The sequence below is a fragment of the Mobula hypostoma genome, chromosome 2 (assembly GCF_963921235.1).
Source record: "Mobula hypostoma chromosome 2, sMobHyp1.1, whole genome shotgun sequence".
Lineage (NCBI taxonomy): Eukaryota > Metazoa > Chordata > Chondrichthyes > Myliobatiformes > Myliobatidae > Mobula > Mobula hypostoma.
This window is the reverse complement of record NC_086098.1, coordinates 74,787,267-74,811,590: the sequence shown is the minus strand read 5'-3', so window position 1 is coordinate 74,811,590 and position 24,324 is coordinate 74,787,267. Positions and strand designations below refer to the sequence as shown.

Below are 24,324 nucleotides of genomic sequence, written 5' to 3'. Positions count from 1 at the left end.
CTCTGAAATTAACACCAAAGAATTTAAAGTTGCTGACACTCTCCACTTCTGATATCCTTGATGAGAAATGACTTTTGAGCCTCTGGTTTCTGGTACCTTGTGTAAGTCCAAAATAAAACTAGTTGAAAAAAAACGCAGGAAGACAAACATACTTTTTATTTTTACTTTAACTGAGGCGTGCACTAATGACGTATTCCATTTACGTACTTTGTATATATAACAAGTAATGAATTATATAACAAATAATGCTTAAACAACATATTTACAATATTACTCAAATATTACTGAAATACTAAATATACCACACTGCTCCCTGCTTAAAGTTTTAACTGTCCCATTCAGGCCTAAAGATTTAATTGCTGTGGAGGATTTTTTGCTCTTGTGGGATAACATCTTTCCTGATTTTGGGGAGTGTCACTCTGCTTGGCAGGAGAGACTTGTGGCTGTGAAGTAATCTCAGGTTCTGGGGCCGCCTCCATGGTGGTTGTAGGAATTGACACTGGGACTACAGAAAGAGATTCTGATAGCTCTTGTCACCTTTCTTCTGGACATGTTGGTATCCCAAACAATGCATGGCAAGCTGTTCGATCTACTGATGATCCCAGGCCACCAAAGCCACCATTTCATGTTAACCATATTTAGATGATTGGCATGTAGATTCTTCAACACTTTAGTTTCCAGTTTGAATGGTATAATAACTCTTAATCCCCACATAAGGCAACTCCCATCCAGGGCAAGTCATCCTGGCACTGGTAAAAATAGGGGAACTGGAGTTTCTGCTGCACATTCCAGACATTTTGGGTGGCGGTGTAGACCTGTGATAGTGCGGGGTATTTTCCAGTTTCTCCTTGGATCATCTCTGCTGTTGTAGGGGGACTTACAATTTACATTGGGGAGAATACGTTAAGAGGAATGTCTGTTTTGCAAATTTTTCAGGTATTTCCTTTTCCAAGGATAAAAGGGTAATTTATCAGCATTTCCATGCTTAGTTGTCCTCCTGAATTCAATCTTGTCGTTGTGTCCTCCAAGAATCAGAGGCCATCTGTGCATTTATGCTGCTGCTGTTCGTGGAACACTCTTCTGTGGATTGAAACTGGGCTCTAGTGGTTAATGATCAGTAATTACATTAGACTCTCTGCAATATACTGTAGGTCCTCTCTGTCAATCTGAGGGTAAATTTTCTCTGCTGTGTTAAGGAAAACTGATACAAATGCAATGGGGAATTTACTTCTATCACTCATAATGTGTGACATGACTGCACCTATGTCATAAAGCAAGGCTCACAGGCAAGTTTCACTAGGTGATGTGGATCATAATGTGTAAGCACAGTGTCTAATGTCACCATTTTTTAATCTTTTGCAAAACTTCCCTACACTACTTAGTCCATTGCCTTTTTTTTCTGATCTAAAGTAATGAGTTTAAGGGGTGGAGCACAATAGCCAGGTTTGTCTGGAGCCTGTTATAGTAATTGACAAACCTGAAAATGGGCCGCAACTGTAACATATCCTTTGGCCTTGAGGCATCCACCATTGCTTGTCACCCTCATCAGTAACAATGATGTCATCCAGGTAACACTGAGTGCCTGGATAGCCTTGCAGCACCTGGTTCATAACTTTCTGCCAGATTGCTGGTGCAGATTCTGCTCCAAAAATAAGCCCATTGTAGCAATAGAGCCCCTTGTGAGTGTTTATGGTGAGAAACACTTAGGACTCTCCTTCCATCTCCATTTGTAAGTAGGCCTCAACTAACTTCACTTGACAACACAGAAAGATTTACAAGGATATCCTCTATCCTGGGTAGAGGGTATTGTTTTGCTTTTTGTACTGGGTTTGTGGTGACCTTAAAATCACCACAGATCCTGACTGACCTATTCTTATTGACTACTGGGACCACTGGTGTTGTCCATAGGCTCCACTTAACCTCGGAAAGAACTCCTTCAGCCTCCATGCAATCTTACTCAAGGGCTACTTTCTCACAGATGCTATAAGGAACTGGACAGACTTTGTAAAACAACAAACAAGAGAAAATCTTGCAGATGCCGGAAATCCAAGCAACACACGCAAATTGCTGGAGCAACTCAGCAGGCTGGGCAGCATCTGTGGAAAAGAGTATAATGGACGTTTCGAGCCAAAACCCTTCGGCTTCGGCAGCACTGCCACTTGGGTTGGCATTTTCATTTAACAATATTTTACCCTTGATATGTTTGAGTTTTCCAGTCCCATGCTTGATTGCTGCTGTGGCATCATCCAGGACCTTTTCTTAAAATTCTTTTTCTATTGACTCTATTACAAGGAATGTGGCATGTGAATGGTGGATGGATCTTCAATCAAGTTGTAGTTGTTACAGCCACTCAAGTCTCCACAATGCTGGTCCATGTACAAGTTTTTACCACATACAAGCTCAATGCGGCTTGTTGTGTTTCACTGTTTTTAATGTCATTCCCACAGTATAAGTTCTTAGTTAGATATCTGCAGGCTTCAGTTTAGTATCTTTGAAATACAGTTCAAACTCATCTTGTTGTAAGGACTAAAGCAGCCAGCCAGTGTCCTATTCCATTTTAATTAATTTGCCATTCACTTCTGGTACAAGCCATATTGCTTGTCTCTTGTTGGTTTTCACATTATAAATCCTAAGGCTATCCAGTCTTGTGTCACTCTCATCAATATCAGATTTTTCATCAACATGCTGCACATAAGTGCAGTTTTTGAATCTGCAACTTGGCTTTTTAATCTTTATACCTTCCCTGTACAGTCCAATTATTTTTCAATGCCTGACTTTCTCTTTGTATGTGACCTACTTTGTTGCACTTTTTGCAAGTTTCACCTGGTGTATGTGAGCCCCTGCCACAATGGTAACACAATATGTTTGGCCAGGCAGGTTTCTATTTAGATGTGTGATTTTATACATGATCAGTTTGATTCCTGACTACAATCAATCGTGTCTCTGGCTGCTGTTTCCATTGATACAGTGATTTCACCTACTCTTTTAAATGTGAACTGTGCTTCAGATAGAAGCTGCTTTTTAGTGCTTTCTTGTAAGATTCCACAGGCTAAACAGACTCTTAGTGCATCATTAGCTCATCAATGAACTGCCAATGCTGAGACTATCTCTTCAATTCAACCACATAAGCTGAAAAGGACTTTCCTTCTTTTTGACTCCACCTATGCAGCCTGAAGCATTCTGCAATCAACAATAGTTTTGGTTCTATGTACTTATATTACATTCATAATATTAATAAAGCATATTTCAGCTGGATTGGTTGGAGCCCCCAAAATTCAAAGCAAACTGTATGCTGTTCCACAAATTGCACTCGGCAGAACTGGCACATGTTTCTCATCAGCTATTCAATTTGCTTTAAAATACTTCTCAACCTTTCATTATACATAATCTAGTTATCTGTTAGCAATCGAACACATCTAACTTTCTGATGTAGCCAGCCATTTCTGCTCTATTTATTTATTATTATCATCACCTAGTACTCACTGTTTATAAATCTGTGAATTTTGTCCTTCCTCTTCCTTTTTTTTACACTTGACTGTCTTTCAAAAAGAAATTTAAAAACGTGCTGCGCTTTTTTTTAATCTCAAGTCTCTTTCTCCCTTTCCAAAGAAAAAACATGCTGCACTTTTATTTTTTAAACTCTAATGTCTCACTGTACTTCAACAGGTAGGTCATCAATTCAAAATTTGCTCATCGCCTCTAATCGAAAGAACAATCTAGGGAGCCTTAGATAAATGTGTCTACTTCATCCTTACTTTAGTGAGGCACATGCTTACGATGTGGTGGTGTAATGAGTTATGTAATCAACAATAAATGCTTAATCAAACAATATATTTGCACTATTAAATATAAGTAAAATATTAAAAACACAACAAATGCCACTTGTGAAACTATATATCTAATTGCACTCTAAATCAATCTAACAGAAAAAAGATCTGTTTCACTAAAAAGCCCAGTCATGACTGGTGCACTTCAAGATAGACTGGTACAATTGAAGAGAAGTTTAATACGATGAAGTGGATAAATTTCTATTGGAACAACCCGGCAATCAAGTTAAGAGTAACAAACAAAATGCTGCGTGAACTCAGTAGGTCAGGAAACATCTATGGAAAGAAATAAAGAGTTGATGTTTTGGGCCAAGACCCTTCATCAGGACTTCTTCAAATCCTGGTGAAGGGTCTCAGGCCAAAATGTTCAGTACTCGTGAGCACATCAATACTCATGATCTACAGTTGCTCAGCAGAGGGTATCCTACTATGCTGTATCACTGCATGGTATGGAAACTGCACTGTGCCAGACAAGATTTGACAATTGGTAGTCAAACCTGCCCAATGCATCACTGCACTAGCCTACCCACCATGAAGGACATTATACAGAAAGATACTGGAAAAAGATCAGCAATATCATAAAGAATCCCACCCACCCTGATCATGTACTGTTAGTCTGCTCCCTGATGGGATTGGGACAATGTGGCATCCATGCCAGGACCAACAGATTCAAAAACATTTACTTTCCCCAAGCAGTAAAGCTGATCAATACCTCCACCTACTAATCCACCCCACCACACCCCACATTATCACTACTTTATCATTTCCTTTCAGAGTTACCTTATGTACAGACACTTCTGTACCTTACGTCACTTTATATATGCAGAATCAATCTATGTATATAAGCTATTTTTTGTACTTTTATTTATTGTTTTTTATTACTGTGTTATTTATCCTAGTACTTTTTAATGCTGCAGCAGATCTGGAGTAACAATTGTATATTTCTCCTTTTACACTTGTGTTTCAGAAATGACTTAAAAGATCTTGAATAAAGTAAGGACTCCTTTGTACTCTAGCATTATATATCACCTTACTGTTTTAGTATCTAGATGTGCAAGATGTCAAATTTTGAAAGTTAAATCAGCATGAGTATTTGTTTATTCATTGTGGTACTGAAATGTATTTTAGTGAGAAAGAATGTACAAATATTTCTGCCCTGTCTTCAGGCATAAATCCATGTGTGCCAAGCTGCAAATCTACAAGTTTATGCTAATTAGCAGTGGCACTTCCAATTATAGAACTTCAACAAAACTCGTCTGTCAGCTTTGCAGGGTAAATATCTAAGAAGTAATTGGCCAACCAAGAACTTGGGTAAGAAGAGCTAATTTTTCTGCAGAAAAGATTGCTTTTGTGGAGTTTCTCCAAACACTAGAAAGTTTCAGAATTTGATGTAATAAAAATATAATTTAAGTCACCATAATCTGCCTAATTATAAACAGATGAAATTCTGATAAATTTGAATTTTAAATGATTCTGAGCTCAAAGCTTAGGTAAAATTCCCTGAACTTCATGAAATGAAAACAGAATTTGTATATCATAAATCTGCCAATCTTGACGTGTGTTTTTGCCCACTCATCTTGACACCATTGTACACGTGCAGCACGTCCTCCACAGAAGAAGTACGTGCAGGAGACCCAAGTTTCCTTCTTACCTCCAGATGCCATTTGTGAACACTTGCAAAGACATTTGTCGTTGTCTGAATCCTTCGTGCTGAAAGAATTTCCCATTTGGCTGAGACTGCTTATCTTGCCTGCTGTTCCACTGTAGCCTTTCAGATGGATTCTGTAGAGGGAATAAATCAGTACAGAATGTCATTTTTTTTTCCCATTCAGCTGAAGATTTGCTATTGACAAGTGGCATTCTAAAGATTAAAGAGCTTAAAGCTTAGCTTTTTTTGTCACATGACCATCGAAAAATATTGTGTCAAATCAGGTCAATGAGGATTGTGCTGGGGGCAGCCTGCAAGTGCGGCTAGGCTTTCAGTGCCAGTGCATCATACCGACCCTAAACGATGCATCTTTGGGATGCAGGAGAAATCCCATTCAGTTACGGAGAGAAAACAACAGGAATTCTGCAGATGCTGGAAATTCAAGCAACATACATCAAAGTTGCTGGTGAACGCAGCAGGCCAGGCAGCATGTATAGGAAGAGGCGCAGTCGACGTTTCAGGCCGAGACCCTTCGTCAGGACGTCAGTTACGGAGAGAATGTACAAACGGTTTACAGGCAGAGGTAGGAATTGAACCCTGAACGCTGGCACTGTAAAAGCGACTGGGCTAACCACTACATTACTGTGCCACCCCGCTCCCAACATTGCATCATAAGTAGTGTGAATTGTCAAGAGCAGAGGCAACATTAATTTTGTACCAATTATTGAAACAAATTAGCAAATTTCACGATATATGCCAGTGATATACCGAATTCTGATTCTGACAACTTGGTTTTTGAGTTTCCTTCAATGCTAATGATATCGCAACTATGGAAAAATATTGTGGTATGCGTTTGACTGGTGAAACAGTAAAGGTGTTTTAAAGATGGTTGAATGGGAGAAGGGTAATTCCTGGACTTCTCACCAAATATTACCATAATGGCAATAAACTCTGTTTTGATTCTGAAAACTGTGTATGCCAAGGTAGCGAAGTGGTGAGCACTGCACTATTACATCTTGAGGCATCAGAATTCAATTCTGACATCGCCTGTAAGGAGTCTGTACTTGCTTCCCGTGAAAAGCGTGGATTTTCTCTAGGTGTACCAGTTTCCTCCCACAGTCCAAAGGCGTACTGGTTAGTAGGTTAATTTGTCTTTATAAATTGTCCTGAGATTAGGCTTGGGTTAATCTGGGGTTGCTAGTGGCACAGTTTGAAGGGTTGGAAGGGCCTATTCTGTGCTGTAACTCAGTAAGTATGTAAATAAATAAATGCTGTGAGCCAGGTGGTGAAATTGACAGTTCCTAGCTGTTGTACTCACTTCACCTGCACGGGAGACTGCGGAAGCTGAAATCTGGAGCCACAAGTAATCTGACTCAGCTAGTCAAGCAGCATCTGTGGGGTGAGGGGTTGGAGGAAGGAATTGTCAACGTTTTGAGTTGAAACCCTCCATCAGGACTGGTGCAAATTGCTGGCTCAGAATATCGACAGTCGCTCTCATCACAAAGCTGGTAAATTGGTTTAATGTTGTCACATGTACTGAGGTACAGTGGGAAATTTGTCAAGTTCAAGTTTAATTGTAATTGTCATTCAACCATACTCATGAATGCAGCCAAATGAAACAACGTTTCTCTGGGTCAAGGTACAAAACACGGTACCAACAGTCACACATAGCACAAGGCACATATAGCACATATAATTATGCTGGCAGTAAACATGCAGTCACAAAAAAAATATAATTCAAGTCCTTGAGTGACATGGCTTATAGATTAATGTTCCATGGGACATTTTTCTGGAGCTACGTTTCTGCAAAAACAAGTGTGTGGCATTCTGATCACCATGCTGCAGATGAATGCAATCCAGCTTGTCTTCCACCAAGTGAACACTGGAGGGCAGCACTAACAGGTGGGGCCAGCCCCTAACCCAGCATTGACGTCCATGGCACCACATTGCCTCTGGCGTCTCCATCCCTGAGCTGCAAGAAGGCCTTGTCTGCGCAACAACCAAGGCCACACAGATCCCCCACTGTCAGTCTTCCAGTGTACTGGTGAACCAGACTTGCAGTATTCTTCCTTACCAATCTCTAACAGGACCTTGCGATTGTAAAAAAAAACTCAAAGACAATGATTTCCACAGTTTGTTGGACCATGTGCTGCCTCTCACACCTTCCTGTAGCAGACGGCAAGATGGTGTGCAACAAAATCCAGCTCCACCACTATCAAGCAACTTGCTGATGGGGTAGATCTGCTGTATTTGATGTTGTTAATATCTAGCAGTGTCTTGTGATCGTAAAAGACATAAGGGATAAACAATTACACCTTTGTTTGGACTCAGAGAAGCCGCTGCAGTTGAGTGCGCCACCATAGTGCATATGGATTAAATTATGACAGTGTATTGAGGTAAACAAGGTAAAATAATAGCAGACTGTAGAGTAAAGTGTAATGGCTACAGAGAAAGTGCAGTGCAGATAAACAATAAAGTGTAAGGTTAAAACAAGGAAGATTGTGATTGTACTGAGGAACCTTTCAATAGATTTATAACGGTGGAGTAGAAGTTGTTCTTGAACCTGGTATGTGCTTTCAGGCTTTTGTATCTTTGGTCCGATAGGAGGGAAAAGAAAATATGTCTTAGTCTTTCCTCAAGTTACCAGTTTAAGTTTTGTAACTGAGCACAATTTCTAGATGTGCAGATGGTCGTCAACTATTGGAGAGGAGGATTCAGTATCGAGGAAGAGTACAACAGAGTGTAGGTTGACATCAGTAAACTTGTCGAATGGGCAAAACTTAGCAGAAGACATTCAAGGTAGGAGAAGCAGCACATTTAGGTGGAAAGAAAGTAGAGGTTGCTCTTTACTTGAAAGTAGTGACTGAAGGCGAAATGGACAAACAATAGGACCTTAGAGCACAAAGTCCAAAATGACGGAAGGTAGTGCCAGAAGTTGGCAAGGCCATTCAAAGAAAACAAAAGAACAAAATAGTTATTTTCATGGAATTGAGGAAGACAGGTATGTTAAATCTGAATCAAGCCACATTTGGAGTCTGATGTGCATAATAAAAAGGATATCGAGGCAATGAGGTGGTTGCAAATGTTTTCAGAGATGATGGTAGAAATACAAGGTTATGTGTGTCTAGAGCCAGTGGCCATTGGTTATGCTACTTGGAACTAAAATCAAGAGAAACCTTCACCCAGAAGGTGTTGAATCTCTCGAAATACTGTAGAGGTCTTTAAGTGGCTCTTGGACAGGTACATGAATGTGCAGAGAATGGAGGGATATGCACATCATGTAGGCAGAGGGTTTGGTTAAATTTGGCATTTATATACTAGTTTTAATTAGTTTAGCACAACATTATGAGCCAAAGGCCTTGTTCCTATGCTGTACTGTTCTATGTCCTGAGCTGTAGAATAGGGCATAATTTTAAGGTGATGGGGGGGTGGGGGGATGTAAGAGGAAAGTTCTTTACACAGAGTGGTGAGTGTGTGGAACACTCTGTCAGGGATGGTGGTATCAGAATCAGAATCAGGTTTATTATCACCGGCATGTGACGTGAAATTTGTTAACTTAGCAGCAGCAGTTCAATGCAATACATAATCTAGCAGAGAGAGGGAAAAAAATAATAAATAAAATAAAACATAATAAATAAACAACTAAATCAATTACGTATATTGAATAGATTATTAAAAATGTGCAAAAACAAATACTGTATATTAAAAAAGTGAAGTATTGTTCAAAGCTCCAAAGTCCATTTAGGAATTAGATGGCAGAGGGGAAGAAGCTGTTCCTGAATCACTGAGTGTGCGCTTTCAGGCTTCTGTATCTCCTACCTGATGGTAACAATGAGAACAGTGCATGCCCTGGGTGCTGGAGGTCTTTAATAATAGATGCTGCCTTTCTGAGACACCGCTTCCTAAAGATGTCCTGGATACTTTGTAGGCTAGTACCCAAGATGGAGCTGAGTAGATTTAGAACCTTCTGCAGCTTCTTTCGGTCCTGTGCAGAGAGTAGCCCCTCCATACCAGACAGTGATGCAGCCTGTCAGAATGCTCTCCACGGTGCAACTATAGAAGTTTTTGAGCATATTTGTTGACATGCCAAATCGCTTCAAACTCTGAATAAAGTATAGCCGCTGTCTTGCCTTCTTTGTGACTACTTCGATATGCTGGGACCAGCTTAGGTCCTCAGAGATCTTGACACCCAGGAACTTGAAGCTGCTCATTCTCTCTACTTCTGATCCCTCTATGAGGATTGGTACGTGCTCCTTCATCTTGTCCTTCCTGACGTCCACAATCAGCTCTTTCATCTTACTGACATTGAGTGCCAGGTTGTTGCTGCGGCACCATTCCACTAGTTGGCATACCTCACTCCTGTACGCCCTCTCGTCACCACCTGAGATTCTACTAACAATGGTTGCATCATCAGCAAATTTGTAGATGGTGTTTGAGCTATGCCTAGCCACACAGTTATGTGTATACAGAGATTAGAGCAGTGGGCTAAGCACACACCTCTGAGGTGCGCCAGTGTTGATTGTCAGCGAAGAGGGTATGTTATCACCAATCTACACAGACTGTGGTCTTCTGGTTAGGAAGTTGAGGATCCAATTACAGAGGGAGGTACAGAGGCCCAGGTTCTGCAACTTCTCAATTAGGATTGTGGGAATGATAGTATTAAATGCTGAGCTATAGTCGATGAACAGCATCCTGATGTAGGGTTTGTGTTGTCCAGGTGGTCTAAAGTCATGTGAAGAGCCATGGAGATTGTGTCTGCTGTTGACCTATTGTGACGATAGGCAAATTGCAATGGGTCCAGGTCCTTGCTGAGGCGGGAGTTCAGTTCAGTCATAACCAACCTCTCAAGGCATTTCATCACTGTCAATGTGAGTGCTACCAGGTGATAGTCATTAAGGCAGCCCACATTGTTCTTCTTTGACTGGTATAATTGTTGCCTTTTTAAAGCAAGTGGGAACTTCTGCCCGTAGCAGTGTATATTATATATTAGGGACATTTAAGAAACTCCTAGATAGGCAGATAGAAAAATGGAGGGCTATTTGCGAGGGAAGGATTGAGTAGCTTGTGGGCTGAAGGGCCTGTACTGTGCTCTACTGTTCTATTTGATTTAGAGATGCAGCACAAAACAGGCCTGACCAGACCAATAAGTCGGGCCACCCAGCACCCCACCGATTTAACACTAGCCTAATCACAGGACAATTTATAATGACCAATTAACCTACTGACCGGTAGGTCTTTGGACTGTGGGAGGAAACCAGAGCACCCAAAGAAAACTCACGCAGTTATGCAGAAAATGCACAAACTCCTTAAAGACACCAGCAGAATTGACCTCTAAAGTCCGACCCCTGAGTTGTGTTAGCATTGTGCAGCCCTATGTTCTCTGTAAGACCATTCTCCTAAAGTTGAACTGAGTTTTGGCCTTTTTTTGTTTATAATCTTTCAACTTAATTGTAGTTGTAATGATGTTCATAATAATTGAGGTATTCATTAACAGTTCTGCACTTGTGTTGCCCTTGGTTATTGCTCATTCCAGAATTAAAGCACGAGGTCTGTACATTTCCACTTTAGTGTACTGATGTAATGATAAGTAATATTCCAGGATCGTGAGCCATTCAGTTCATTCTATATGTCTGTTTTTAATTTGATATGTTGCTTTTGGATCTGTGTATAAGTTGGATAATTGAACTGAATAAAATGTTATGGGAAATTTTTTATTTAGTACAGTTGACATTGCCAAGAGAAAAGCTGGTGGTATATTTGACCACTTCATACTCATGTTTCATTATATGTTTATAGAAAATGCATTAAAAGGTAAAAAGTGACATTCTTGGCCTTATTTTATTACCAACAAGTCCAATGGTCACTGAAAATTTTCTGGCAATTAGTTCTTCCGAGAATGAAGTAACAGGACTTCTATTCATTTGTTTTCCTAGTTTCTTTGTCAAGCTCATAGCAAGATTTGTGTAGATTTTGTCATCGGCTACATTTGATGGCTACCGTTTAATGAACAGATATGAATTAAATTTTGAAAAAAACAAGAAATATTGTAATCAAGTTATGTTAACCTGAGCAACACACATCAAAGTTGCTGGTGAACGCAGCAGGCCAGGCAGCATCTCTAGGAAGAGGTACAGTCGACATTTCAGGCCGAGACCCTTTGTCAGGACTAACTGAAGGAAGAGTTAGTAAGAGATTTGACTCTTCCTTCAGTTAGTCCTGACGAAGGGTCTCGGGCTGAAACGTCGACTGTACCTCTTCCTAGAGATGCTGCCTGGCCTGCTGCGTTCACCAGCAACTTTGATGTGTGTTGCTTGAATTTCCAGCATCTGCAGAATTCCTCTTGTTTATGTTAACCTGAGATTATTTTTTGGAATGTGACACGACCCTATGAAGTCCAAGCAATCGTTGAGTGTTTTAAAAAGCTCTGATTGAACGATCAACAATAAGTGCCTTGGATTTTCATTCCTGTTTACTGTGAAATTCCTTCTCTGTCTTTCCGAAGTCCCTCAGAAGTGACTGTATATTGGCTGGTAGATAGGACAAGGCAGAATAATAGTTCAGCACAGACTAGATGAGCCAAAGGGCCTGTTCTGTGCTATCCCACTCTGACTATGAGTGCAATTCAACAGATATTTGTTGGCTTTATTTTATATATTCTCCTACCTCTGACTTTTGATGAATAGAATCAAGTAATCCTGTCTATAAAAGCTGTACATATCGATGCCAAATGTATGTACAGATGTCACCAGTAAGTTCTTTACACAGAGAGTGGTGAGCATATGGAACACCCTGCCATTGGTGGTGGTAGAGGTAGATACATCAGGGACATTTAAGAAACACTTAGATAGGCACAAGGATGATAGAAAAACGAAGGGCTATGAAGCAGGGAAGAGTTAGGTTCATCTGAGAGTAGGTTAAAAGGTCAGCACAACATTGTGGGCTGAAGTGCCTGTATTGTGCTGTAGTCTTCTATGCAATTATTGAGATACTGGGTCCTCTTGGTCAAGCAAGTGTCATCTCCTAGTGTGCTTGAGCCAACTCATGCACTATGCGAAATAGAAACATAGAAAACCTACAGCACAATACAGGCCCTTTGGCCCACAAAACTGTGCCAAACATGTCCTTACCTTAGAAATTACCTAGGGTTACCCACAGCCCTCTATTTTTCAGAGCTCCATATACATGTCCAGGAATCTCTTAAAAGACCCTATCATATCCGCCTCCACCACTGTCACCGGCAGTCCATTCCACACACTCACCACTTTCTGCATTAAAAAAAACTTACCCCTGACATCTCCTCTGTACCTACTTTCAAGCACCTTAAAACTGTGCCCTCTCATGCTAGCCATTTTAGCCCTGCGAAAAAGCCTCTGATCATCCACATGATCAATACCTCTCATCATCTTATACACCTCTATCAGGTCACTTCTCATCCTCTGTCACTCCAAGGAGAAAAAGTTATGGAGAAGAAGGCAGAAAAATGGGGTTGAGAGGGGTATTAAATCAGTCATGATGGAATGGCAGACCAGACTCAATGGGCTGAATGGCCCAATTTTGTTTTTGTGCCATATGGTCTAATCTAAGGATGGCAGCCCACAAGTATTGCCACACATTCTGATGCCAACATTGCATGCCCACAATGATCACCAGAATAACACAAGAAACAGCAACAACAACAAAACAATAGTAGCAAAAAGGAATCTGAATCAGGTTTCCCATACATCACCTTGTGGAATACATGTACCTTACTTTTCTCTCTCAACAACCTTCCTGCACCTCACCAAACTCACAGTCCAAGGTCATATCCCCACCCAGAAGGTTACAACTTCATCCAGTAATCTCATTGATCCTCAAAGTCCCATCTGGTTCACTAGTCCTCCAGGGAAGGAGACTTGCCATCCATGTCTGATCTTACCTGTGGTTGGCTTCAGAGAGAGTGAAATGTCATTGACACTGAACTGCTCTGTGAGTTTGCTTAGCAAAGACAAGTAGCTTTACCGGGCAGATTGGCTAGCCAATGCTGGGTTTGTCAATGATGTCCAAATCCAAAAATCATATTCATCTTCAGAAAAGGGGTAAACATTCCATTAGTTTTCCTTTGTGTACAGAATACATTTTAACAGTTGCAGCAACAGTGCGTTTTCCAGTAAAGTCAAGACTGAGCAGGAAGTCCAGATTGCAACATTCCAGAAAGACATACGGGATAGGTTAGGAATTTGTGGGCCTGTTGTGTTGGTGCCAAAAGTATGGAGATACTTGCGGGCTTCCCCAGTTCTTCCTCATTCTGTGTTGGTCATTGACAGAAACGACAGATTTCACTATGTGCTTCAATGTACATGTGACAAATAAAGCTAATCTTAGATTGATTTCAGAAAATACTATTGTAATGTTGCATTAATTATAAATGAGGATATTTATGATTATGATGGGATTGGATTAACCTCAAAGTAAACTAACTTTACTTGTTGATTGCACTACTTATTTTTTTCTGTGTTCTTCGGTATTCTCTTTGAAAATTTTCATTTTGAAGAGCCCATTTGAGGTGAAGTTTCTGAAATCCTCACTCACGATGCAGTGTTCATTACTGCTCATTGAAAAATGCAGCCATCCATTTTCCACTGATTTAATGAAACAGTTGTGAAAAATCTCGAAGGAAGGGCACTGGATATTGACAGCTTCATAGTTATTTTAGGGTTACTGTTTCTGCTTCAGGGTGAGTGCAGGACTTTTAGTTTGTGACAATCAGTATGTGGTCAGATTTAGTAGAAAAAAATGGTTCTCATGGTAAAATCATTGAATTTGCCACAAATGTAAAAAAACCTTTGAGAGGAAATATTCTTTTACTTGATTTTACTGGAGTCTACACTAAAATGTAACGATTATAACCTACTTATAGAAATTGCAGTTTACTTTTACAGATTTTGCGGAACATTACATAATCTTTCCAAAGTTTATAGCGCTAAAGATCCAAAATTGTTTCCAGATGCAAAAATATTTAGTTTGGATGTGAAGCAGCAAAGCACAACTTTCTAGCTGTTCTTCGGTTTACTTGGGTTAAAAATATAATTGTTATTGATACATTTTACAAAATCCCCTGAAGACTCCTCAGCAGGTTATAAGGTGCTTTTTATGATGGTAGGGACAAGGTAAATAAACTGCTGTATTTGGGTTTGTGCTCTATGCAGCGACACTTCACTGCTTTCACACAAAAGTAGGAAACTGCTTCTGTCAGTTGTAAAAACGTATTGAAATAGCTGTGCTGACATAGACTTGCGTAAAAAATAATTCATGATTTTTTGGTTAATAAGACCAAAGATATAGGAGCAGAATTAAGCCATTCAGCCCATCAAGTCTGCTCCACTATTTCATCATTGCTGATTTATTTTCCCTCTGAATTCCATTCTCCTGCCTTCCACCCGTAACCTTTAACATCCTTACTGATCAAGAATGTGTCAACTTCTGCTTTAAATATACCCAATGACTTGGCCTCCACATCCATCTGCAGCAATGAATTTCACAAACTTGTTATCCTCTGGCTAAAGAAATTCGTTTTCATCTTTGTTCTAAATTGACATTCCTCTATTTTGGGGCTGTGGGACCCTGGTCCTAAGTTCCCCCACTATAGGATACATCCTCTCCACATCCAATCTATCTCAGCCTTTCAGTGTTTGATAGGTTTCAATGAGATTCTCTTCTCATTCTTCTAAACTCCAATGAGTACAGGCCCAGAGCCATCAAATGCTCTTCATGCATTAACCTTTCATTCCCAGGATCCTTGTTTGGGTGGGGGGGGGGGTGGAGTTCATGTTTGTGACTGAGCTAGCGGAGTTTACAACATTTTGCAGCTCTTTCCAATCCTGTGCAGTGGCCCTTCCATACCAGATGATGATGCGACCAGTTAGAATGCACTCTCTGGTACACCTGCAGAAATTTGCGAGTGTCATTGGTGACATACCAAATCTCTCCAAACTCTTAATGAAATATTGCTGCTGCTGCTGCTGTTCCTTCTTTCTAATTACATCAGTCTGTTGATCCCAGGATAGATCTTCAGAGACGTTGACGCCCAGGAACTTGAAGCTGCTCACTTTTTCGACTGCTGATTCCTCAACGAGGACTGGTGTGTGTTCCCTAGGCTTCCATATCCTGAAGTCCACAATCAATTCTTTGGTCTTTAAGGTTGTTGTTGCACCACCACTCAACCAGCTGATCTGTGTTGTTCCTCTACACCTCATTGTCACCATCTGAAATTTTGCCAGCAATAGTTGCACCTTCATCAAATTTATGGATGGCATTTGAACTGTGCCTAGCCCCACACTTGTTGCTGTAGAGATGGTAGAGCGATGAACTAAGCACACATCCTTGAGGTCAGCAAGGACATGATGTTACTTCCGATCCACACAGACTATGGACTCCCAGTGAGAAAGTCAAGAATACCTTTGCAGATGGAGGTACAGAGCCCTAGGTTTCGGAGCTTGTTGATTAGAACTTAGGGTATGATCATGTTAAATCAATAAACAACAGCCTGATGTAGGTATATCTCTGATATGATATAACAATATTGAATATACTGTATGTGACTAATGTTATGCTAACTTTGAGGAAATTTAGCCTATTATTTAAGTTGGGAATTTATTCTTTGGAGTGTAAGAGACTGAGAAGTGAACATATTGAGGTGAATAAGATTGTGAGGGGCAGAGACAGGGTGAATGCACACAATAATTTTTCCTAGAGTGGCGGAATCAAGAACTAGAGGTTCTTGGGTTTCGTGTGAAAGGGGAAGGATTTAATGGGCACCAGAGGGGCAACTTTTCACCAAGAAGATGGTCAGTGTATGGAGTGAGCAGCCACAGGAAGTGGCTGAGACAGAGACACAAACAACATTGAAAAGACAGTTGGACAAGCACATCGATAGGAAAGGTTTGGATGGTACTGGCCAAACGTGGTTGATGAGACTAGTTTAGATGGGACCCTTCATCCACGAGGACCAGTTGGGCTGAAGGCTCTGTTTCAATCCTGTGTGGCTCTATGACTCTAAGCAGAAAAATTGAACTGTGCATTGCATTGTTTCACATTGTTTGAATTAAAGGATAATGAATACTTAGAATGTAAGACAGTACAGCACAGAAGAAAAGCACACAATGTCCATGCTGAATTAAACTAAATCTCTTCTGCCTGAACATAATCCTTATCCATAGTTAATAATTCCTTGGACTGAGTTTGATTGCCTGTAGGAGGAATTTTCCCAAGTTTTTTTTAAAGTCCTTGTTGGGCCTGTTATTTTCCTTCAGAGTTTGTCTCTCTCCTGAGTGTTTGTGGGTAGGGAGGAGAGGGGAAACTAGCCATAACGCTCTTGCTGTCATGGATACAGTACAGAGACACAAGAGACTGCAGGCGCTGGAATCTGGAGCAGCACACAATCTGCTGGAGGAACTCGGAGGGTTGGGGGGCATTGTTGGGGGGGGTGTGCAGGGGAAGAGGAGTTGTCGACATTTCTGGGGTAAACCCTACAGCAGAGCAAATACAGCACAGCCTTTGTAGACCAATCGATATTTGCCTGCCTATACATTTTGTTTGCAGAACATCTTTTTTACGATCAGAATTTATTCAGTCTCTGATTGATCATTTGCTCCAGATCTGAGGCTTGTCCCAAATGCATAAAATCCAAAAATTTTAAAGGAATCATAGTCATAGAGCAATACAGCAGGGATACAGGCCCTTTGGCTCTGCCAGTCCATGCTGCCCATCCAGATTCCTGCATTTGGCCCATGTCTCTGTCAGCCCGCCCCTCATCCTTCTTAAATAATACCATTTTACCTGCCTCAGCCACTCTCTAGCAGTTTGTTCCACGCACTCACCACCATCTCAGCCCATTTCCCTAAATGAATAAAGCTCTCTTGTACTCAACAATAACTTACTTCTCTATCAACAGCTATTTTTGTGTCATCTACAAATTTATTGATCAACGTCCACATACATTTCAAAAATCCTTCTGTTTCATTGTATTTAGGTTGTATTAATCAATAAACAAACAGTTTGGCGATTTTTCCAGTTACAACAACAGTAAAACTTGATATCTTGGGTTCTTCCATAGCCTTGATATCAATTCAATTCTATAATTTGAAAGTGATGGGACTTTCTTTTGATAATTTTTATTAAAGTCTGCAGATGCTGGAAATCATAAGCAACACACAAAAATGCTGGAGGAACTCAGCAGGTCAGGCAGCATCTATGAAAATGAATAAACAGTCAATTTTTTAGGCTGAGAACCTTCTACAGGACTGAAAAAGAAGGGGGAAGAAACCAGAATAAAAAGGTCGGGGAATGGGAAAGGGTAGCGAGAAGGTGATAGGTGAAGCCAGGTGGGTTAGAAAGATAAATGGCTGGAAAAGGAGGAATCTGAAAGGAGAGGAGAGTGGACCATAGGTTAAAAGGAAAGAGGAGAGGACCCAGAGGGAGGTGAGATGGCGAGCAGGTTTCTGGCATACACACAATGAAGACTGATGTAAAGTACTTATTTAGTTTGTCCGCTGTTTCTTTGTCCCCCATTGCTACATTTCCAGCGCAATTTTCCAGTGGTCCAATATCTACTGTCACCTCTTTTACTCGATATATATCTGAATAAGCCTTTGGTATCTTCTTTGATATTTTAATTCACTTATTTCATCTTTTCTCTCCTTATAGTTTCTTAGTTACCTTCTGTTGTTTTTTTAAAGCTTCCTAATCATCTAACTCCCCACTAATTCTTGCTATATTATATGCCCTTTCTTTTGCTTTTATACTGTCTTTGATTTCTCTTGTTAGCCATGGTTTCCTCATCCATCTTTTAGAATACTTCATCTTTACGATGTATCTATTCGAATTCCGAATTGACCCCAGAATCTCCAACCATTGCTGTTCTGCTGTCATACCTGCTAATACCCACTTCCAATCAAATTTGGCCAGCTTCTCTCTTATGCCTCCGTAATTCACTTTACTCTACTGTAATACTGATGTATCTGCCTTTATCTTCTCCTTCTCAAACTGGAGGGTGAATTCTATCATACGTATTTTGATCACTACCTGCTAAGGGTTCCTTTACCTTAAGCTCCCTAATCAAATCTGTAATTTGCATTTATGTTCTTTGATAATTTAATAGCTTGCTCTCCATATCGTACTGTCCTGACTTGTATATGACAGCTGGGATACAGCATCCATGGTTGATTACGACCAACGGAAGGCCTGCCTTTGTTAATAAATTTACTTTGATCTTTGAAATGTACTGCCTGAGGAGGTGATAGAATCAGATGCATTTGGTATGTTAAGAATGCATTTAAACAGAAATATAAAAAGGCAAGGCGCAAAACGATATGGTCCTAATGTGGGAAAATGGGATTCATGTAGATGGGCCACAGGTTGCCATGGACATAGGTAGCTAGAGTCTCTGTTGTACAACTCTAGGACTGTCCTGCATTTAGTTGGAGTAAAGTGTAAATTATTTCCAAAAAATTGTTTAATAATTTTAAAGTTGACTTTTGAATATGCTCTTTAAAAATACAGAAACGTGCTGATTAGTTCTTGCTCGAAAGAAACTATCTAAAGTACTTACCTATATTTTTGTGATTCATTGTCCAAGTAGAACTGGTTGTACAGTGAGAAGGCCTCATTAGCTTCCCAATCCCTCATCTGGATCCGAAGGACGTAGTTCTTCTGATTGGTCAATTGGTAGACAAATTCATTTCCCAACCAGTGTTCTCCAGCAGGGTCACCAAATCCCTGTGGAGCAATACATTTTTTTTTAGTGATATGTAATTTTCAGTTTTTGAGGTAAAGCCATCCCCATCATTGAGCATACTCAGATGGAGCTCTGTTGCAGGAAAGCAGCATCCATCATCAAGAGCCCCACCATCCAGGCCATGCTCTGTTCTCACTGTTACTGTCAGGAAGGAGGTACAGGAGCCCCAGGACCCACACCACCAGGTTCAGGAACTGTATTACCCCTCAATCATTCCGTGTTGAACCAGAGGGAATAACTTCATTCACCCCTACACTCAATTGTTCTCACAACATATTCTCACTTTCAAGGTTTGACTTCTCACGTTCTCACTCAATATTTATTGCTTATATATATTTTCTTCTTTTTGTTTTTGCAGTTTGTTGTCTTTTGCACATTGGTTATTTGTCAGTCTTGTGTGAGGTCTTTCAATGATAGTGTTGTGTTTATTTGTATTTACTGTGAATGCCCTCAAGAAAATGAATCTCAGTGTAGAATATGGTGGCATATATGTGCTTAGATAATAAATTTACTTTGAACTTTATTGTTGCCCAGGTGTGGGCTGCTCTGCTGAAGAGGTGCTGCAATTCACCCCGCCCCGCCCACTCAGGTGAAGTTAAGTGTTGGTTTGCACAATCAATCATTAATATACAGCGGCTGTGACATGCTTTCACCATGGTTATATACTCCCGCTTGGGATGTGTGTCAGAACCGTCAAAGGGTTCTCTGATGTGGCCACACTGGCTGCTGAGGAGATGAGGGGAATGTATGTGTGTGGAGTGGGAGGGCATGAAATAGCAGGAGAGAGGCAGTCAGTGCAAGGAGAGATTAGAAGTAAGGCCCCCCCCCCCAGAACTCTCCAACTATGTCCAATTACATCCATGTGACTAATTAGTCCACTAACCCTTATGTCTTTGGAATGTGGGGGGAAAGTGGAGCACCCAGGGGAAACCCACATGGTCATAAGAGAATGTACAAACTCTTTAAAGACAGAGACAAGAGTCAAATCCTTATTGGTGATCGCTGGTGCTGTAAAGCGATTGTACTAATCACTACACTATCATGCGACCCACTAGCTTAAACCCTCTCGATGCTCCATTACAACAATAAAGATTGATCATATTTGGGAAGAACTTGAATAGGTTCATGGAGGGGAAGGGCCTGGAGGGATATGTGCTGACTGCAAAAAATTGTGTCTATCTCAGTAGACCAGATGAGACTGGTTCAGGCACAGGCAAGGACTGGTTCGGCCACAGCATGTTTGTATCCATGTTGTGTTGCTCTATGAGATTTATTCCGGGGTGGTGACTTGTCCTTGGAGGAGAGAGGAAACTGATTGAAACATTCAGTTGTATGGGCTGGAAAGGATAAACATAACAAATTCTGCAATTGCGGGAAAACACTCTAAGTACTGGAGGTGGAGCAAGTCAAGCAGCATCCATGGTGAGGAATAAACAGTCGAAATTTTGGACCAAGATCCTCTATCAGAACTTCATCACCCTTCATCCCATGTAGAGATGATGTTTTCTCCTGGCTGCTGTGTTATGAAGATGCATTCACAGTCAGAAAATAACGTGTCAGTATTTCAGGCTGAAGTGAGAAGAAATTCCTTCACCCATTTAGATAGACAGGGAGTTCTCAGACCCAGAGCTCAATCCGTGAGCAAGTTTTGAAGGTGAAGGGAATCAAGGGATACAGGGTTCATGCATGGCACAACCACCTGTGATGTGAATGAATGGCAAGGTTTCCTTCCGCAATCCAAAGACGTACCGGTTGATAGGTTAATTACCTTCATCAATAGTGGAATTGAATTTAAGAGCCGAGAGGTAATGTTGCAGCCACCTAGGACCCTGGTCAGACCCCACTTGGAGACCTGTGCTCAGTTCTGGTCGCCTCAGTCCTGGAAGGATGTGGAAACCATAGAAAGGGTGCAGAGGAGATTTACAAGGATGTTGCCTGGATTGGGGATCATGCTTTATGAGAATAGGTTGCGTGAACTCGGCCTTTTCTCCTTGGAGCGACAGAGGATGAGAGGTGACCTGATAGAGGTATATAAGATGTTGAGAGCATTGATCGTGTGGATAGTCAGAGGCTTTTTCCCAGGGCTGAAATGGTTGCCACAAGAGAACACAGGTTTAAGGTGCTGGGGAGTAGGTACAGAGGAGATGTCAGGGGTAAGTTTTTTACTCAGAGAGTGGTGAGTGTGTGGAATGGGCTGCCGACAATGGTGGTGGAGGCGGATACGATAGGGTCTTTTAAGAGACTTTTGGATAGGTACATGGAGCTTAGAAAAATAGAGGGCTACAGGTAAGCCTCGTAATTTCTAAGGTAGGGACATGTTTGGCACAACTTTGTGGGCCGAAGGGCCTGTATTGTGCTGTAGGTTTTCTGTGTTTCTATGGTCATTGTAAATTAGGCTAGAGTTAAAATCAGGGGTTGCTGGGTGACACAGCTCAAAGGGCCAGAAGGGCATGTTTTGTGCTGTATCTCAATAAACAAATAAAAATTAAAAGAGTTAACACAACAACCATAAAAATACCTTAACCATTCTTATATCTGTTAATATTACAAATATTCAATCTACTCAAATAGACCCATTGAGACTCTGCAGCAGGAGACATTTGACATGGATTTGCAAGAGTAAGAGTTCGGCATGGACTAGAAGGGCTGAGATGGCCTGTTTTCATGCTGTAATTGTTATATGGTTGTATGGTTATAATTTGAATTAAAATGGCTTATATCCAATAAGCTTTTTTGCTCGTAGAGATTATGACAAAAGCATTAATTGCAACTAATTTACAGCCTACTTGCCCATCACTGTTTCTCTCTCACCTGTGAGCCCCAATTTCCCAAGAATTCCAATTAAACAAGCTCTTCCTGTAATCCCCAATTCCTTCCAACCTCACCCTTTGGTGTTTGTCATCCTTTTCCTGTTGCCCCCCCTGTACAGCCTTTCCTCACGTGTCTGTCAGCATGGAGACAGGCTCACTGGTGCTGACTAGAAGTCAAGTATCTTATTTGGGTGTTTAACATTATTAAAGCAATTCAACTTTGACAGGTGAGGGGTTTATGAGGTGATGGTGGACCTTGCTAGATAATTCATATGAAATTTTAAAAATTTTGACAGTGAGTGGAATGGTGGGTGCATGAAATGCCCTGCCAGGGGTGGTGGTAGGTGCAGATACATTAGAGACCTTCAAGAAACTCTTAGGTAGACACATAAATGATAGAAAAAAATGGAAGGTTATGTCGGAGGGAAGGGTTAGATTGATCTTGGAGTAATTTAAAAGGTCTGCACAACATCATGAGCTGAAGAACCTTACTGTGCTGTAGTGCTCTGTGTTCATCTGTGGCAGAGTGTGTGTTTGGAGTGTCTACTTAGATGGTAAGACATACGAGCACCATGATCGATGGTCAAGGTCCTTCTACCAGGCCAAAAATGGCTAATAGGAGGGGCATAAGTTTAAGATGATCGCAGGAGAGCATGGTGGCAGGGAGGGATGTCAAAGGTAGTTTTTTTTTTAACACAGACTGTTGAGTACATAGAACACCATAACAGAAGTGGAGTTAGAGGCAGATACATTTGGGACATTTAAAAAACTCTTAGATGGGCATATGGACGATAGAAAAATGGAGGGATACATGACCTTAGAGTACGTTAAAAGGTCAGCACAGCAATGTGGGTCACAGTGCCTGTACTTGCTGTATTGTTCTATATTCTATTTTCTAAATCCGTAACAGGCTGCAGTTGACTTGTGTTATTATGAACAGGAAATTGATGTAGATTAACAGAGGTGACATAACCTTAGAAATAACATTGAATGCATTGTGGTCCTCTTCCATTCCGTGTGTAAAGACCAAAGGCAACTCTTACTCAACAGCAACAGCAAAACTGAGGACCCTCATTATTTTAACCATTCTCGATGATGTTTACAGGTTTTGTGCTTTTCATTATTTGGACCAAATGGGACGAGGGAGTACTGCAGCAAACAGCCCTTACCATTTTATATTCTCTCCATGTGCGCTGGAAGTCTGTCTTGCCATCTTGGCGTCGTTGTATCACAGTCCATCCTCCTCCATGGATTTTCATTTCACAAAATGCCTGTTGTATGAAGACAAATACATCGCAGTCGACTGCTGAGTTCTTGACTTCTGAAATGTTTGCATTCTATCATCTAATGATGTTTCCATTTGGGAAGGCGGCATTCTTAATGCAATTGGAAAATGACATGCAAGTGTGCTTTAATGTACTGTAGCACATTCCTTATCCAATGGTTTTAATTCACTAACTTGACTGCTTCCAGCACTTCTCAGCAACAATAATCTTTTGTTTTATTTTGTTTACACTTTGTCTAAATTTGGAAGCTCTAAAGGCCAAGAAAAGTTCACCAAAGTACATTAACTGTAAGCTAAATTTAGAATTATAACGATGTACAAATTTAAATTAAGTGTAACTCTCAGCACAAATCGAAATACGAACTCTTTCATGCAAGCAGTATGGATTTCAAAACTTGTAATTTCAAAGGACGCATGCTCAATGTTTTAGGAACAGCTTCTTCCCCTCTACCGTCAGACTTCTGAATGAACAATGAAACACTACCTTGCTATTTTTAGCTCTTATTTTTGCATAACTTATTTAATTTATTTTTCATGTATTTCTTATTTATTTATAGCTTTTTATATATTGTGTTAATGTTGCTGCAAAGCAACAAATTTCTCAACATATACACAAGAGATTCTGTAGATGTAACACACACAAAACACTAAAGGAACTCAGCAGGTCAAGCAGCATCTATGAAAATGAATAAATGGTTGGTATTTCTGGCTTAGACCCTTCATCAGGACTGGAAAAGAAGGAGGAAGAGACATCAGAATCAAAAGGTGTGGGGAGGGGAAGGAGGACAAGCTAGATGGTGATAGGTGAAGCCTAATCAGTGGGAAAGGTAAGGGGGCTGGAGAAGAAGGAATCTAATAGGAGAGGAGGAACTCCAGGGAGAAGTGATAGGTAAGTGAGGAGAAGAGTGGGGAATAGAACAGGGAAATTGGAACAGAAGAAGAAAAAAAATACTGGAAGGAGATATCGATGTTCATGTCATCAG

At 40.7% G+C, this 24,324-nt stretch overlaps 2 protein-coding genes across 3 annotated transcripts in view; one reads left to right on the top strand and one right to left on the bottom strand.

Annotated features, from left to right (window-relative positions):
- mcph1 (microcephalin 1) overlaps nt 1-24,324 on the top strand; it is a 292,116-nt gene that overhangs the window by 101,494 nt on the left and 166,298 nt on the right. The window lies entirely within an intron of this gene.
- angpt2a (angiopoietin 2a) overlaps nt 1-24,324 on the bottom strand; it is a 101,015-nt gene that overhangs the window by 11,863 nt on the left and 64,828 nt on the right. Inside the window, exons 6-8 of the mRNA XM_063038940.1 lie at nt 23,226-23,327; nt 19,061-19,227; nt 5,479-5,609 (exon numbers count right to left, since the gene is read on the bottom strand). Of these exons, the coding sequence (XP_062895010.1) occupies nt 5,479-5,609; nt 19,061-19,227; nt 23,226-23,327 (400 nt within the window). The remainder of the gene's footprint in view (nt 1-5,478; nt 5,610-19,060; nt 19,228-23,225; nt 23,328-24,324) is intronic.